Source organism: Mya arenaria, chromosome 4 (assembly GCF_026914265.1).
Source record: "Mya arenaria isolate MELC-2E11 chromosome 4, ASM2691426v1".
Classification (NCBI taxonomy): Eukaryota; Metazoa; Mollusca; class Bivalvia; order Myida; family Myidae; genus Mya; species Mya arenaria.
Genome location: NC_069125.1, coordinates 47248986 through 47265464, shown reverse-complemented (window position 1 = coordinate 47265464; position 16479 = coordinate 47248986). Strand labels below are relative to the sequence as shown.

The 16479-nt window shown below is 32.1% G+C and overlaps 1 protein-coding gene across 1 annotated transcript; it reads right to left on the bottom strand.

Moving 5' to 3' along the window:
* Positions 1-32: 32 nt before the first annotated feature.
* On the bottom strand, positions 33-7405 carry LOC128231515 (SREBP regulating gene protein-like). Its single transcript, XM_052944454.1, has 5 exons — positions 7297-7405; positions 2609-2762; positions 2088-2230; positions 614-727; positions 33-170 (listed from the first exon to the last, which is right to left on the bottom strand). The coding sequence occupies exons 1-5, from the start codon at positions 7387-7389 to the stop codon at positions 81-83; spliced, it is 594 nt and encodes a 197-aa protein (XP_052800414.1). The 5' UTR covers positions 7390-7405; the 3' UTR covers positions 33-80.
* Between the last annotated feature and the right edge of the window lie 9074 nt (positions 7406-16479).

Sequence of the window (16479 nt, the reverse complement as noted above, 5' to 3'; positions counted from 1 at the left end):
TAAATATTATGGAACATGTACACATCATCTGTATATATATATATAAGTCAATGTGAGCGAGATCTGAAGTAGTTTAGCATTCAAGTGAGCGCCATCTGTAGGTCTGGCGGACTCTCTCCGTAACAATGCTTAGCATGGGGGTCACGATAGGAGTTCTCATGTTGAACACTCTGTAAATACAGGAACAGATAGAAGTACAGAAGTAATAAAGTCTCATTATTACACTATATACCATCTTCAATCATCTAACTGAATGATAACTCTGCACATTTTCTTCTATGCTATATTTCAGATTACTGAATTTAGTTTAACCAGTATTAATTGTAGAAAATATTGAACAAAATAAATAAGCAATTGAGATACAGAAATGCATAACATACATACAAAATAATGAGTGATGAAATGCATAAACAGTGAGTAAATCACAGAATTGAGAATTAACCATAATTGGTTTTACTAAGTCTCTCCTCTGACTTTAAAATTGTGAATTTAGTTACTGTAATTACCTCGAACAATTACTGATTGTAAGTCCCAATTCTGAAAATAACTTTTAATAACAGGGAATGCATGCCCAGCTGGGTTAAGGGGTTTATATCCCTGTTGAATTTCTTACCTTTGAGGATGTTCTACACTTAGCGAGGCAGAGCTCAAACTGGTCAGAGGCTGAGACTATCAGCTTGTCATAAATCTGGCGGGCTTCCTTCAACACTTTCTCAAGCAGTGGTTGCTGTGAGGAAATAAATTATATATGTAATGATGATAAATTAATATACCAGTCACCATCAAGGTGATGGAAACATTATGATTATCCAGAGGTTGCAAAGACAATTCATCTAAACATTGTACCAAAATATCATTTCACAATAATCAGGCAACATAATTATGTTTACATTTTGTTGCATGTATTGTACATAAGGATAGCCATAAAATAATTCTTGATTTAAATATTTTGATCTACATGTACAAATAAACAAGAGCCGTCGTAAGACAGCGCGCTCGACTACGCCGCTTTGACTTAGGATACAATAACCATGTAATAATACCATGTTTGGTCTCTTTATGTCAAACCTAACTAAAATCATTTGATATATAAGGTTACTTTGATGCTGCCCTCCCACCAGCCTGCCCAAACAATGACACAAGTCATTCAAATAACTTGATTTCCCGTTATGAAAATGAGGTTAAGAATATGCAAATATGCCTTTCAAAGGAAATAAAATATAAAAAAAAATCAAGGGCCATAACTTGTATTTAGGCTGAAAACGGAGTTATGTTTCTTGTTGTAAGATGGTCGTAAATAATTTTGAATTTTATTAAGTGCATTTAATGAACGGTATAGAAGTTTTTTTTATTAAAATCCCAACTTGCCCTTAACTTTTACTTGACTAAAACTTTAACCTAAGTCAATCAGGAGCCATAACTTGTATTAAGGATATGGAGTTATGTAACCTCATTGGGTGATGGTCCTGAGCAATTGTGTGAAGTATTAAGTCAATTGAATGAAGGGTATAGAAGTTATTAAACAATATCCCAACCTGCCCTAAAACTTTAACCTAAGTTCCATAGTCAATCAGGGGTCATAATTTGTATAAAAGATAATATGGAGTTATCTAACCTCATTATGTGATGGCTCTGAACATCTGTGTGAAGTATTAAGTCAATTGAACAAAGGATATAGAAGTTATTAATAAATATTCCAACTTGCCCTAAAACTTTAACCCAAGTTCCATAGTCAATCAGGGGCCATAATATGTGTAAAGAATAATATGGAGTTATGTAACCTCATCATGTGATGGCCCTGAACAACTGTGTGAAGTATTAAGTCAATTGAATGTAGGGTATTGGACTTATAAGTGAAATCCCAACTTGCCCTAAAACTTTAACCGGACGCCGACGCCGACGCTGGGGCGAGTAGTATAGCCCACCTATTCTTCGAATAGTCAAGCTAAAAATCACAATTTCCATAAAGTAAAATTTTTCATGTTCAACAATACAAATGTAAACTAGAAGTGACGCAATGCGACGAAACCTATGACTTAATTGTTTAAAAGACCAATAATAAACACAAACGGTTACATAGTAAGTACCTTTTCTGGATGTAAACAACAGGACACACAGTGTTCATAGAACATACAACAGCCGTTAGCCTTGCACGATGAGCAATTATACTGACTGGCTGTACCCTCACAGCACCCTCCTGATGTCAAATCCCCACGCGAACAAACATATCCTGCAACAATCAACATTTTAGAATAAGTCTACAAAAGAATAAGTCTACAAAAAAAACATATCAAGTCATTGAACTTCTTTGGATCATCAAACAAGAGTTCTAACACATCTACCGGTAACTGACTTCAGGAATGCTCCCAAGCAACACTTTAAATACCAATTTTCAGATAATCTGCAAATATCTGACCAAAGTAAGGCTCACAAGCTTGTACTTATTTCGACCACTGTCATGATAAAAAATGCTACATGTTCTAACGTGAATAAAAACTTTTTTTCTTGAATGAACAAAACTCCATCACATTTTTTGTAATTGCAGACCAAAAATGAAAGTATATTTTGTAAGTAAGAACCACAAAATATTTTCCATACTGTTCCATACCCCTTTCATCAACAATGAGCTGACTGCCTTGGACGGAGTTTCTGCAGGTGGTAATGTTTGCAGTTTCTACATCGCTTAGTCTCGGGTGCCACTGGAATGGTTGTCTTAGCAGAGTGTGTTCAACATCATATGCCCCTGATGTGGGAATGTGTACCTATATCAGAAATATAAACTCAATTTCAAAATTTGAACCTTACCAGTACAATATCATACATATAAAAGCCAACTTTTAGAGTTCTTTTAAATGTACATTTCTTCATTTGCATTTTTAATGCAAAACGCATAAGTATTGTTTGGGCCCAGAAGAGATTTTACAAGCTTTGGCCTTCAGGCTTGTTTATTTCGCCCAGACTGGGCTCAAAACGTATGACCTGAGGTTTTTAGGGTATGGCTGGAATTTTGCTGGAAATTTTCAGATAAAAATTGCAGCAAATAGAAGGGGGCTTCTTGGTATATGGGATATATAAACTGACAAGCAATTAAAACGTAATGAAAAAGTCAAAATCTTGTTCTTAATCAAAGAGTTTGAATGATTTCTAGCAACCCATATCAATATTGGAGATAAGGCTGATCAGCTGAAATTAGCAGGAAACAGTGTTTTATTCTTGTACAATAAAGTCATTTTAACTACGTAAAATGACTTCTTGATTGAGAAAATAAGTCCTTAATTTTGGGAAAATAAGATCATGTTAACGTACAATTACTTCATTTAAGCACATCTTTTACCCTATTAATAGACAATTTTTGTATTATTCAAAGTCTAGAAATATTACAATGATATAATCATAATAGTAAATACATTGCATTTAATTTACAATTTGAGCTTTTTACTGTAGCTTTATTTACTATTCCTATCATTTTTGCAGGGGAAGATAAATTAGAATGTGTTTTTTTGTAATGTTTTTAAAAAATTTAATATCTTGATTGAGGTAAATTATGATGCTTGTTTCACTATTTACGAAAACAGCCTGTAAACACCAGTGAATATTCATGAACAATATCACTGGAAACTAAATGATCAGGGAATGTTAGGCGTCACAATGTAAGGCCTATCAAATTATTAATTTTTTGGTCCTGTTTCCCGACCAAACCAAGTTTTTTACCATTGGAGAGAGTTTAACCGTATGTTGTTCTTCTTCATGTAGCATTTTTATATAGCACTCTACTTCATGTTGACCCAGACAAAATGGCTACTCCTATGATATTCAGACACAGCTTTACCTAAAAATTAGACATACCCACTCTTTTTTTGTGGGGAAGTGTAATTGAAAAGAAAAATAATTAAGCAATTAAGTATTAAATCATTTTATTTTTCTTAAAGCAGGAATGCAAATGTAATAAAAGCATTTACAATTCCCTTTTAAGTTCTTATAACAATTACATTGCTTAACATTACGAAAAGAAATTAAAAGTGACATTCTTATTCAAAATTAATACATACACATGTACGGTATAACAAAACATACATTTTGACTGATAAAACATTTAACCTCTTACTAAATAATCTAAATAATGCATTTTATGGAAAATATTATTTACTGATAACAAGATTGTAACCGTGTCTTAAATAGCAGAAAGCGCAAAAATATTAAATGATTGGTGAATGCTAAAAGATTTATTGTGGTCTACTATAGTCTCATAAGGTAGAAATGCCATGTTTTATGCTCATTTCTTTCAAATTAAATTCGGTATGATACTATCCTTCATAAGAACCATTGTTTTCGACATTTATTCATCTTTATTTTAATATTAAAGCATTATTATTAATTGTGGTAAATCTTGTTTGGGAGTAAGAGTGTATCTTTAAAGAAACAGTTTTTTTTCATCATCTCAGACATCTCTGGCGATGAAAAATGTACATTTCATTAAACAAGTATTGTACTGCTTTTTGTCTGCACCAATTATTCACCCACCCTGTCAATCCCTTGTTCCATTATGATTGTTTTTCATACATATGATTATTTATGTTCAATAGGAAACCTTATACCTTCTCTGAAAATGAGCAATTTATCAACAATATTGCAATTTGCACCAGATTACACCACATTTTTTTCCAGCGGGGATTATAAGTTTAAACCACTCAACAAAAATGAAAATATTTTGCCCCAAAAATACTCCATTAAACAGAGCAAAATGCTCAATTTTATAGAAAATACATTTAGAGGGAAATATAGAATACTTTCTTGTCTGTTGGAACATTTTTTTTTTCAAACAATCCTCGTAAAGTACACTCTTATTTCTTTGGATTTGACTGATTGAATTCATTCTAAAAATAAAGAATTAAAACATACCAGAAGGCAAGTAGTTCTGGCACACTTTTTGAGGTTTTATCGAGATATTCTCCTGATTTTTGAAGATATTTAAATATTTGTTTTAATAATAAACTTAATCTCTACTTTTGATGAAATAATGCAAAATAAAGGGAAATTGAATATCAAACTTAACTCCATTGTAGGTTAGAAATGAGGTGTTCAAAAGGGGTCAAACTGACATGTGTAGGTTTGATAGAAGTAGTTCTCGAACGCTTTTTTAAACATTATCAACAAAACCGGGAATCCTGCCATTAACCTTTTTTATTCATTTACTTTGTTTAAAAGAGAATTTTATAAACCAGTAAATAATAGATTATATTCTTTTGTCATTTAATGATTATTATAACTATATATACAAATGTACATAAGACATCATTGGTACCAGCCAGTAACAAGGGTATCTATTTTTCACATGTTTTGAATGTAAATATTCAACTAAAAATGAATTTTTTCCTAACATTATCAAGTGCCTGGTTATTGTCAATCAGGTGCTTCACCATGCTTTAAATGCTTGACATTTTTCATCAGGTCATGAGTATTTCAAGTGAAATTCTAAAATTTTCCAGTTGCTTACAAAATCACATTTAAAATCAGCTGGGAATCACAATTGCAGTGCTTGTTAGTGTTGTGCCGATGATCGATTTTAATCGACAATTGATCGGAAAGGCATACGTAGGCGACAATCGATAGTGAAATTTGAACAATCGATTATAGAAACAAGGGACGTGCCCGCTACCGAATAATTTACTTATTTCTGGTTAATGCTAGTTTATGTTGAAATGTTCAGGTCTTACTATGTTATGTTATTTACTCATATTCTTATCAAGTCAATTAGTCACTACAGTACCTTATTACAAATTTTTTTTGTAATTTAACTGCTTAAGGATTGGGTTCTCAACTTCTCATGTTTGTGTTTTAAAAGTTATTTTTAAAACATGTTATCTTTTACTTCTAACCATGTAAGAATTTAGTTTTACCAGTTTTCGGAAAGAAACTGTTCCTGTAAAACAGAAACTGTTCTTGTAAAACATATAGAATATTCAACCGCTTGTTGTACTTGTTACTGAATGATTATTAAAAAAGAAATTGAATCTTAGTGTTTATTTTACACATGTTCACAATACTAAATTGAAGACAATAATTAGAGCCTGTGGTCTCATGTTCTGTAATAGTAACTTGTAAACACTAAAAGATTCATGTTCATGTAGTCGCTTTCTGAATATATAATATTAATTTATGTAAAGAAATCTACAAACAATATTGTAAGGGAACATTGGTGCTTAAAACTGGTGCATGCATTGTATATGTTTGCCTTAAATTTGATGAGCAAAGATAATTGAATAATTATTAAATCAATTTATTATCGATCATTGATCGGTTTCATAAACTGATTATCGATAGTAATTTTTCTGTCCGATTCCCAACACTAGTGCTCGTGCAAAAAGCACATCATAAAATACAGGCAACAGTCAGGTGAGAACATTTTAACCTTTTTAAGTGCAGATGATATTATACATGTCAAAATGTAACAGTCGGCTGTAGGCGGCGGTTGTGCGTTCATAGTATAACATTCCGTTATAGACTTGGTTTACTTGGTTGATAATATGCAAATTGGCAAAGCATGGGCTCTGTGTGGATTGAGAATTTACTGTATAATTATAAAGACCAGCGGACCCCTTCAGGGTTGAGCATGCTTTTCTCTGAAGGGATCTGTTGCGTCTTTGACGTCGCACATTACAATAATATGTAACTTCCGAAATGAGACAAAAATTATGAACGTCCCAAGAACAAACGCTGTTTGAGAACCACTTGCCTACTGGTTCATTATAAATCTTAATATATATTTTCAGATATGGGGCATTATTTTCTCCTTGTGAAATCATATTTGAAAATATTCGAACTTTTAAGAGTTATTCAAAAATAACTTCCATTTTCTGGCGAAAAGGGATCACATCATCATCATCTGAAGTGATCGCTTCACTCAACTTTTCAGACACAAATAATTTTTAGATGCCTCCCAGTCTCACAAGGGCTGACTGGAACCCCACAAGAGAAGGCTGGTTGACTATGTTTGATGTTAGATAGTTCCAGTGAATGATGGATGCTGGATAAGCCATCATAAGGCTGTGTAGATTTTTCTAACTGAGAGCTAGGTAAATAATTCGTTGTGCCTCTTGTGGAGTTTAATGATTGTCCAAGTGTGTATGTGTGTGTTGCATATGTCAACATGGTAACTGATGATACTGTAGAGCATAAACGAAAAAGACTAATTGTTGGGAGACAGGTACGAATACAAAGGGTACGAATACTAATTCACGAATTAAGACTATATGTTTATTACATCATTTCAAATATGAAAAACTGCTTGTTTTTTACCTGTTCTAGTGATCTAATAAGCAAAAACAAAACGAAAATAAACGCAAATAAGGCCAAAAACCATCGCCTACGGAAGGCTCTGATTCTCAACATTGGTATTTTGACAACATCAAAACATTGGGAGTTACGAATTTTTAAAATAAAAGTATTTAAATGTTGAAAATTATAATATGAGAGTTTCTTTCATTTTTATCATTGAGAAAAAATACTTTGAATAGTACAATAAGAAAGGCATTTTTTTAATACGAAACTTTTTATTCGAGATGAAGATTACATACGACCAATATCTTCAGAGAGCACAAACTCAACGCCGCGGTTACTTCCCGTTTAAGGTAACCCATGACCAAATAAAAGATTGCATGGGGATGTTTCAAGTGTTTCCGTAATTTAATATCTATAAATTAATATGAACGGCTCATGCTTTTTATTGGTAAAATGCATTTTTTGCATTACGAAATAAAGTGTGTCAAATCATTAGGAATGTTAAAACTAAGATAGTAATAGCTGGAACCCTTCAGCAAATGTTGATATTTGCTTGAATATCGTCTTTGAAAACCACAATTTTCATTAGCTTTAATAACACTTATTATCACTTAATAACGGCTATGTTGTTGTGCGATTGATTGCTTCACAGTGTCACGTGATATTATCAAGTTTCAAAGTTAACTGGCAGATCGGCATCAAATAGCCGTTGGCCATTAACAACATAAGTATGGCAAAAGGATAGCTCAACTATGGAGAATAACGATATAATAATAAATATACATTATGTAATTAAATATCACAATATAAATTGTTAAACATTTAAACGGAAAATACATAAATAAAAAAGCTTTACATTAGGAGCATTGCTATTGTACAATAAAAGTTTTTCTTAAATTCGCGGCCTCTTTAATGTAAATTGCTATCTTAGTTGTTCTTCTGCCTGACATTAGTCGTTAAAATATATCTAAACTTGGCTATGATATTTTACCTAGGTTTTATAAGCGTGTGTGTAGTTTACTACAGCATGATACAAATGGTATTCATTTTCAGTTACATATTAGCGTTATAGCATTTGCATAGTTTGTTTTCTCTCGCAATACCGGTATATCTTCCGACTTCGATTTCTTACATGTGAGCAGATAACCTCATGGAAGAAAAATGTTTGCGTAAATTATCATTTCCAATTTTATCAAGATATTCTTCGCATTCATTTTTTTTAAATGAACAATATGTATCTAATTTAGTCATGCTATTTATCGGTCCGCGCCAGTCTTGGATTAACTGGTCACGGAGTCTAGCTTTTAAGAACGAAAAGTATTCGGCATTTACATCAAATTTAAGTTATCAGTATTTTTTTTTTATCCTAAATGATTTATAATAGATTTCATCTTAGTCGCCCAGCATCCTTGCAAACGATAGATAATGGTATTTCTTCAAATTCATCGTAAACAGCATATAGTTAGGAGTTTGTTTTTGACACAAAGTGAATGCTTCAAAAATCTAATTTGCAGTTTATCAACTTCTTTAAAATTATAAACTCCACAGACTTTTGACCCGTGTACAAGAACAGGCACAATCATAGTTTTGGACAACGCTAACTTGGTCTTAACAAGTAATTTGACTCGATCGAACAACATCAGGAGACTATTATTTGTCCAAAGGGCTTGAACATGTAATATCTTATCAGCACTAGACATAGTGCCTGAGTACATAAAATTAATACCTAAGTACGTAAAATTATCAATAGCTTCAATAATCTCATTATTTATAAATAACTCAATATTTCTAATTTGCTTCCTCTTTTCAAATATACATATTCTTGGAACTCACATTGTATCTGTAATACCAACTTTGTTATGATACTAGTCAATTTATGTTATATACCTTATGTTACTTACATTACACTTTAGATTTGGTGACCTATAGACCCAACGGGTCGGGTGCAAATGTTTGTATATATGTTATTACTACTCTGTTTGAATTGCACATGTCACAATAATAAACAATTTACTTACTTACTTATTTACTTTATACAAACTTTTGTTTTATAAACATTAATTTTTCAAACCCCATTTGATAGAGTAATGATAAATAGAGTTAATCTGAGCCGGGAGACTGGCTGCATCAGTAGTAAAAAGCACAATATCATCAGCAAAGAGAATCATATACATAGATAGCAGTTCAAGGTCTTTAGTACAGAGTGAGTTGATATCAATATTTTCATATAATTCATTTATAAATAATGTAAACAAAAGGGGATATTATGGCGCCCCCTGTTTTAAACCGACTGTTACATCAAACATTGGAGAAAAGCTATTATCTCTAGCTATTTTTTTACAGGATTGGATGTCGCTTTAGATACACTTAATCATGTTGATCATTTTACAGCTTATACCTGATTTAATCAATTTTACCCATAATGCACCTCTATTTACTGTGTCAAAAGCTCTTTGGTAATCTATGAATGCGCACCACAGTTTGGAACCATTGTTAAGAGTTTGTTGTATAGTAGTGTGTAGTAAGAACATTGTATCAGATTATCAATGTATTTAGAAGATAAAAATATCCATCACCGTTATAAGTACAGGCTCTCTATTTTTTTTCTTGACTTTACAGGCGTGGTTTCGTACCCCACTAATTTTTTTTTTTTTACTAAAGTTGTATTTTTTCTGTAATTTTGATAATATAGAGTAATATATAAATGATGCATGACCGAGAAACTATTTTTGGTCTAAAAACATGAGCGATACCCTTTAAATCCGAAAAGGTACAATCTGGGAGTAGGATTAAATTTGTTATTGATCCCATGTACATCTGTATACTTTATTTTCTCCTCTATTAAATATTTAAAATTGAAAAGTTTAAATAATGTATATGTTAGTACAAATAAAGGAAAAACATTTTAAAATCTAAACTAACGTACTAACACCATTATTTCAATATAATTTATATAGTAGCATACATACTGCTTATGTTTTTTGCTCTAAAGATATCTATCTTACATAGATCATGCAAGAACTAAGACAAACTGGTGCCATTAAGGTTGCATGCACCCAAGGGACTCAAATAAGTGGGACAGTAACAATCACGCTTATCAGTCTAGCACTGTAATTAGCGCAATCACTTCTCATATACATGTTGGCGACCCGGGTTCGATCCCCGGCTTGGGCGCAAAAGAGTTTGGTTTGTGGTCGCCAAGCCGGACAAGTGGGTTTCCTCCGGGAACTCCGGTTTCCCCCTCAAGATTATAAAGACCACACTCTTGAGTAACATCATGCCAACGAGAGTGATTAATATAAAGTTTAAATCTCGCTACTGTAAAAAACAAACAAAAATAATTCAAATGAAAGATGCACTCTTACTCCCAAATAAGATTTACTACAAGTAATAATATTGTTTTAATATTCATAAAAGGATGAATAAATGTCGAAAACAATGGTTCTTATGAAGGATTCCGAGTTTAATTTGAAAGAAATGAGCATAAAACACGGCATTTCTACCTTATGAGACTAAAGTAGACCACTGTAAATCTTTTAGCATTCACCAATCATTTAATATTTTTGCGCTGTCTGCTATTAAATACACGGGTACAATCTTGTTATCAGTAATTCATATTTTCCATAACATACATTATTTAGTAAGTAGTTAAAGGTTTATCAGTCAAAATTGATGATTGTTATACATGTGTATGTATTGATTTTGAATAAGAGTGTCACTACGCGGGCCCTTGTCTTATCTATGAGGCTGATTGACAGTATTCGGTAATTCAACTTCGCTAGAAATGACCAGCACACGTAGCATAAATGCACGTGTAGGACTGAGCTTGAAATTAGAGATGTATTCGTTCCGAAAAGGTGAGAGGCTAGCACCCACTCCAATCGAAGTTTATAAAGGTCACTAATGTCATATAACCTTACATAACGTCCTACGTCATAGTCGCATTCTATGTATGTATCAAGTTTATACAAGATACTATTTCACCACCCAAACTATCATATTATTCACGGTTTGGATATATGTATGTTTTCGCTAGAATTGGTGCCAGAAATGAAATTGTCTATTTTGGGCAGGGAAAGTTTTGTATGTAATTTCAGTGTTTCGAATGTGTGCTCGTCGATTTCAGCCCTGCGTTCAGTAAAAGGGTTTGCTGCTATAAACGTTGGTTTGCAATTTGCATGTTTAGCGCTGCATTCAGTTAAGGCTAACTAGAGATGTTTGCGGCTTACGTTTGCGTTGCAGTGTAAGAGCTGTGGTGCAGTAGGGATAACGTAAGCTCATGGCTAGGTATTTTCTGCCTCGGCGTCGTTGAACTACACGTATAATTAATGTTTTAGATAGACGTTTAATATGCTCGAAGTGTAAAACCATCAATTATGCCGCGGTATCTAAAATATACGCACTACATGTATTTACGCATAAGTACTGAATCCAGAGTACTGGGATTTGCCTTACATATAATTTGCATCTTGTAAGAGTTAGACAGATGACAATAACTCTTGTTAGAACCGACTTAGATCTTGTATTAAAGGCTATTTTAAGCCTTCTATAAGTACCCCCCCCCCCCCGCCCACCCCCCCCCAAAAAAAAAAAATAAAAAAAATAAATAAAATAAATAAATATCGAAAAATCCTTGTACAATACACAACTTCAGTGTTTTTAATACTCTTTATTGTCTTTTGGTGTCTATCAGATCTCCGACCTGAGTGTCCTGCTGTGCAGTTCTGAATGTTTTATTTTAGCAATGGACAATACATCTTGTCTTTTAGCTGTTGTTGTGGGTTTTTTCCAATACTAACAGAAATATTATTATTGCAAGGCCTTGGACTAAAAAACATACAAAACTTTCCCTTCCCATCAAATGGACAATTTCATTTCTAGCACTTTTTTTAGAATAAAAATAAGATATAATAAACAATATGATTTAATCATGACGCTTCACAATTTCGATATAACAATGGTGACCATGCATTTAAAGTGGTTTTAAATATATATGTTTTATCATTATTTAAAAAATTATCACTCGTATTTGTTTATTAGTTACAATGCCAGTTATATGCTACTTACTAAGTGGAATTTGCCAATCATAACAAGATAACCTGTTTAACCTAGATAATATTGTAAATGAGTCGTGTGTTATGTTTGTTTATAATATGATGCCTATGTTTTAATGTGTTTCCTTCTTTAAATAAAGGTAACAAGTGGCAGTTCTGGGCACTTTCAAGCCTGCTTTTAGCCTTATGATATTTATCTCCTTGGTTTGATGAAAATTGTAAAAAGAACAAGGATTTATTTCTAAAAGCCAAGCGTTTATTGTCCTCAAATAATGTGATATAAATAAAATTGCATTTCTTACTACACGGCGTACTTTTGCTGCAGCCAAAAGAAAATCTAAAGGATTATTTTATAGCCAAGAAAATTTAACGTTGTCTCAAATGAGTAAATCTTCTCCACGCAAATTTTGGAATTATATTAAAAAAATCAGAAATACTTCAAGCAGCAATAACTCTGTTGATGCTGATGATTTTTTTAAAACATTTTTCCAAAATATCAAATTGTACTGAAGGGCAATTTAATAGGAATGATCTCGATTTTGTTAGAAATGATACTTTGAATATGACAACTCGACTGAGCTATTACAATTGAAGAGATTAGTAAAACTATTAAACTGAACTCCCGTTACAAGTCATGTGACTTTGATAATTATGTAGCGGACTTTTTCATAGATGCGAATGATTTTATTTGATCATATCTTTGTACTACCTTTAATTATATATATGACAATTGTGTTTACCCTAAATCTTGGTCGAAGGGTCCCTATATTCAAGAAGGGAAATAAATCTGACCCTGCTAATTACAGAGGTACTACATTAGTTAATGTTACTTCTAAAGTATTTTCTTTAATTTTGAGGAATAGAATAAAAAGCTGGTGTGAACTGAATAATAAGTATAGTGATTGCCAGTTTGGTTTTCGTGATAATCATTCTACTGCTGATGCCATTTTTCTTCTACACGCTATTATCATAAATGTATTAAACAACAAGTCAAAGCTTTGGTGTGTATTTATTGATAACCAGCGAGCCTTTGATACGGTAAATAGAGATGCGTTATGGATTAAGTTAATACAAACAGGAATTAGCTGTAAAATGACCAACATGATCAAATGTATTTATAATGACGTACAGTTATGTGTTAAAGTATGCTCTGCTGGCGAATTGGAATTTGGTCAATTTTTCGATGTAACCGATGGTCTGAAACAAGAAGAACCACTTTCTCCTCTTTTATTTATATTGTTTATAAATGACGTCTTGAGAATTTAAATTTTCAAGCCTTTACTACTAAGAATTTAGAAATTTTATCATTGTATATGATTTTATTCGCTGATGATATTGCATTATTTACTACAGATCCAGCAAGTTTACAAGCCCAGATGGATGCTATTCACCATTATTCTGTTAAATGGGGATTAAAAATCAATGTAAATAAAACTAAAGTTTGTGTTTTTGAAAAACGGAAGCAAGCTAGAAATGTGCAATTTTATATTAACAATGAATTGGTAAATATAGTCGATAACTTAAATTATCTAGGTGTCAATTTTCACTATACATGCAATATGTCAAATGCAGTAAAAATGCTAAATGATCAAGCCCTTAAGGCCTACCATAGTCTCTTGTCATTGTTTGACAAAGTTCATCTCGATATTAAAACTAAATTGTCTTTGTTTGACGCTATGTTTGTTCCAAATTTATTGTACGGATCAAAGGTATGGGGGGGGGGGGTTTATAACTTTAAGGAAGTTGATAAGCTACATATTAGATTTCTGAAATATATTTTGGTGTAAAGCAACACACCCCTAACTCTGCTGTATATGGTGAACTTGGTAGATTTCCTTTATCCATTGTATGCAAGGAACGATCTGATAAATTTTTGTTAAACATTATAAAATATACTTAAGGAAAACTTTTCTGTTAAAAATTATCTTGTACATATTAAAAATGACAGACTAAGAAAATATATGACCTGTTTTAGAATATCAGCACATTATCTTGAAATTGAAAATGGTAGATATTTTGGTACTGCCAGAGCTGACAAAAAATGTAAATGTTGTTCTTCAAATATGATAGAAGAGGAGTACCATTTCATGTTGTGTTGTACTCTATACACTAGATTGAGACAAATATACTTAGGCAACACCTCCTGGCCTTCTATAAATATGTTAAAATCTGTATTACTAAGCAAATCAACTATTAAGTTACTAAATACTGTAAGATTTATCAAATTTGCAATGGAATTAAGAAAATCTACCCTGGAACTTTAACTAAAATTTACTGATAATAATTAAGAATATAATTATGATTTATAACTTACCTGTCTGATTATTATATTGTTGTTTTTTGTGTCTTTTTGAATTGTGATCTCTACTGTACTATTTAATCTTTGTGTTTGTTTATGTTATCACCATGACCATGTGTTTAATGGCCATAGGCATTTGTATGCCGAATTTTGCCTATTAACTTTGAAGTAGAAGTTTATCTTACCGAAAATGTTTCGCGAGTATTAACTAGATAGCTAGATAATTATCCCGAAAATTAAGTGGTTAACAGAACAGACAGAACAGAACAGACATTTTATTAAGACTTATACTAACGTACATTGTCTAATCACATATAATAATTCACTTAAATAGGTCATGTGTTTGTACAAGGTAAGTTTAAAAGTTGAACAAATATTTGTGTTACAGGAGCGTTATGCAATTATAATTAACTACTATAAGGTATAAATTTGTAAACGCAGTAGTGTAACAGCTTCATAAACAGGCTATAAAAGAGGATGAACAGAGTTATGTATCATTGTTTAGAATACAGTTACGGATACATAGTGATTCCTTAACGTATTTACAGAGATTAATAAGCTCAAATCTATTAACAGAGTTTAATAGTTGGTGATATTTAAACACGGAGGGGCGAACATAATAATGACGTTTAATGTATTTCTGTCTTATAACTAAATAACATGGGCATATACATACAAAATGGTATTCATCTTCAATATCAAGATGGTTACAACACATAGCGTTCATTACGCGGTGTATTATTTCGTGCATATCGTCCAGTTTGTATCCTTAATGGATGTACAGATAATCGTAATCTACAAATATAATGTCGGTATTTCCTTGGTAATATATTCAGATATTCTTCATACTGGAATGCATTTTTAAATACCGTATACATATCAAGAACAGAGCTATTAGATAATGAACCATGCCATTCCTGCATAAATGTATCTATAACTCTACATTTAAATTCGTGAACAAATGTATTTACGTTTACATTTTATACATTATCAAATATATGTGTAAAACCATAATCATTAAGAAGTGTTTTAACATTGGTAACCCAATTGGAATATCCTTTATTACTATCAGCTACTGCTTGCAGATATACAACACTTATCAATATATTATTAGTGTTAGCTATTTTCAACCAGTACCTAATTATACGTATGTATCTAGTAATATATAAGGGATATCTACCTAATTCTCCGTATACACTAGCAGTACAAGTGTTGATTTTAACATGTAATAATCTTTTACAGAACTTCAAATGAATACGTTCTATTTCTTTCGATTTAGTATAACCCCATATTTCACATGAATAGTTTAATATAGACCCTACAAAGGCGTCAAACAACTGACAAAATATATGAGGCTTTAGATCATACTCTTTACATTTATACAGTAACACATTTAAAGCCTTTAGAGCTTTTCCAGCTAAATATTCTTGGTTTAATGCATAATTACCAGTATAGTTAAAACAGTTCCTAGGTAGTTAAAATCGCTAACGACTTCGATGTTTTGGCCATCATAGATCCAGCTTTCATGCGGTAATAAACGTCCGCGCTTACGAAATACCATAATTTTGACCCCAAGTATTACAATAGGTATTAAGTAAATCCAATTGATGTTGAGTTTCAGCCGGTGTCTTCCCTAAAATGGCCATATCATCGGCAAACAGTAACATATTTAATACAACTTCATTTATGTTTATACCAGAATTAACGCTATCTTGTAAAAACAATTCTAGGTCTTCGACAAATAGTGAAAATAATATTGGGGACATTACCTCCCCTTGTCGTAAGCCAACTGCATAACTCAAGTATTCTGAGTATGATGAACATGATTTTACACAAGATTTATTATTC

Bases quoted from the DNA above. Each gene is read 5' to 3' on its own strand.
- LOC128231515 (XM_052944454.1), bottom strand. From the start codon at position 7,389: ATGTTGAGAATCAGAGCCTTCCGTAGGCGATGGTTTTTGGCCTTATTT. The intron at 2,231-2,608 runs GTATGGAACAGT...TGATTGTTGCAG, and splicing joins GCTCATTGTTGATGAAAGGG to GATATGTTTGTTCGCGTGGG. The intron at 728-2,087 runs GTACTTACTATG...ATTTCCTCACAG, and splicing joins GTTGTTTACATCCAGAAAAG to CAACCACTGCTTGAGAAAGT.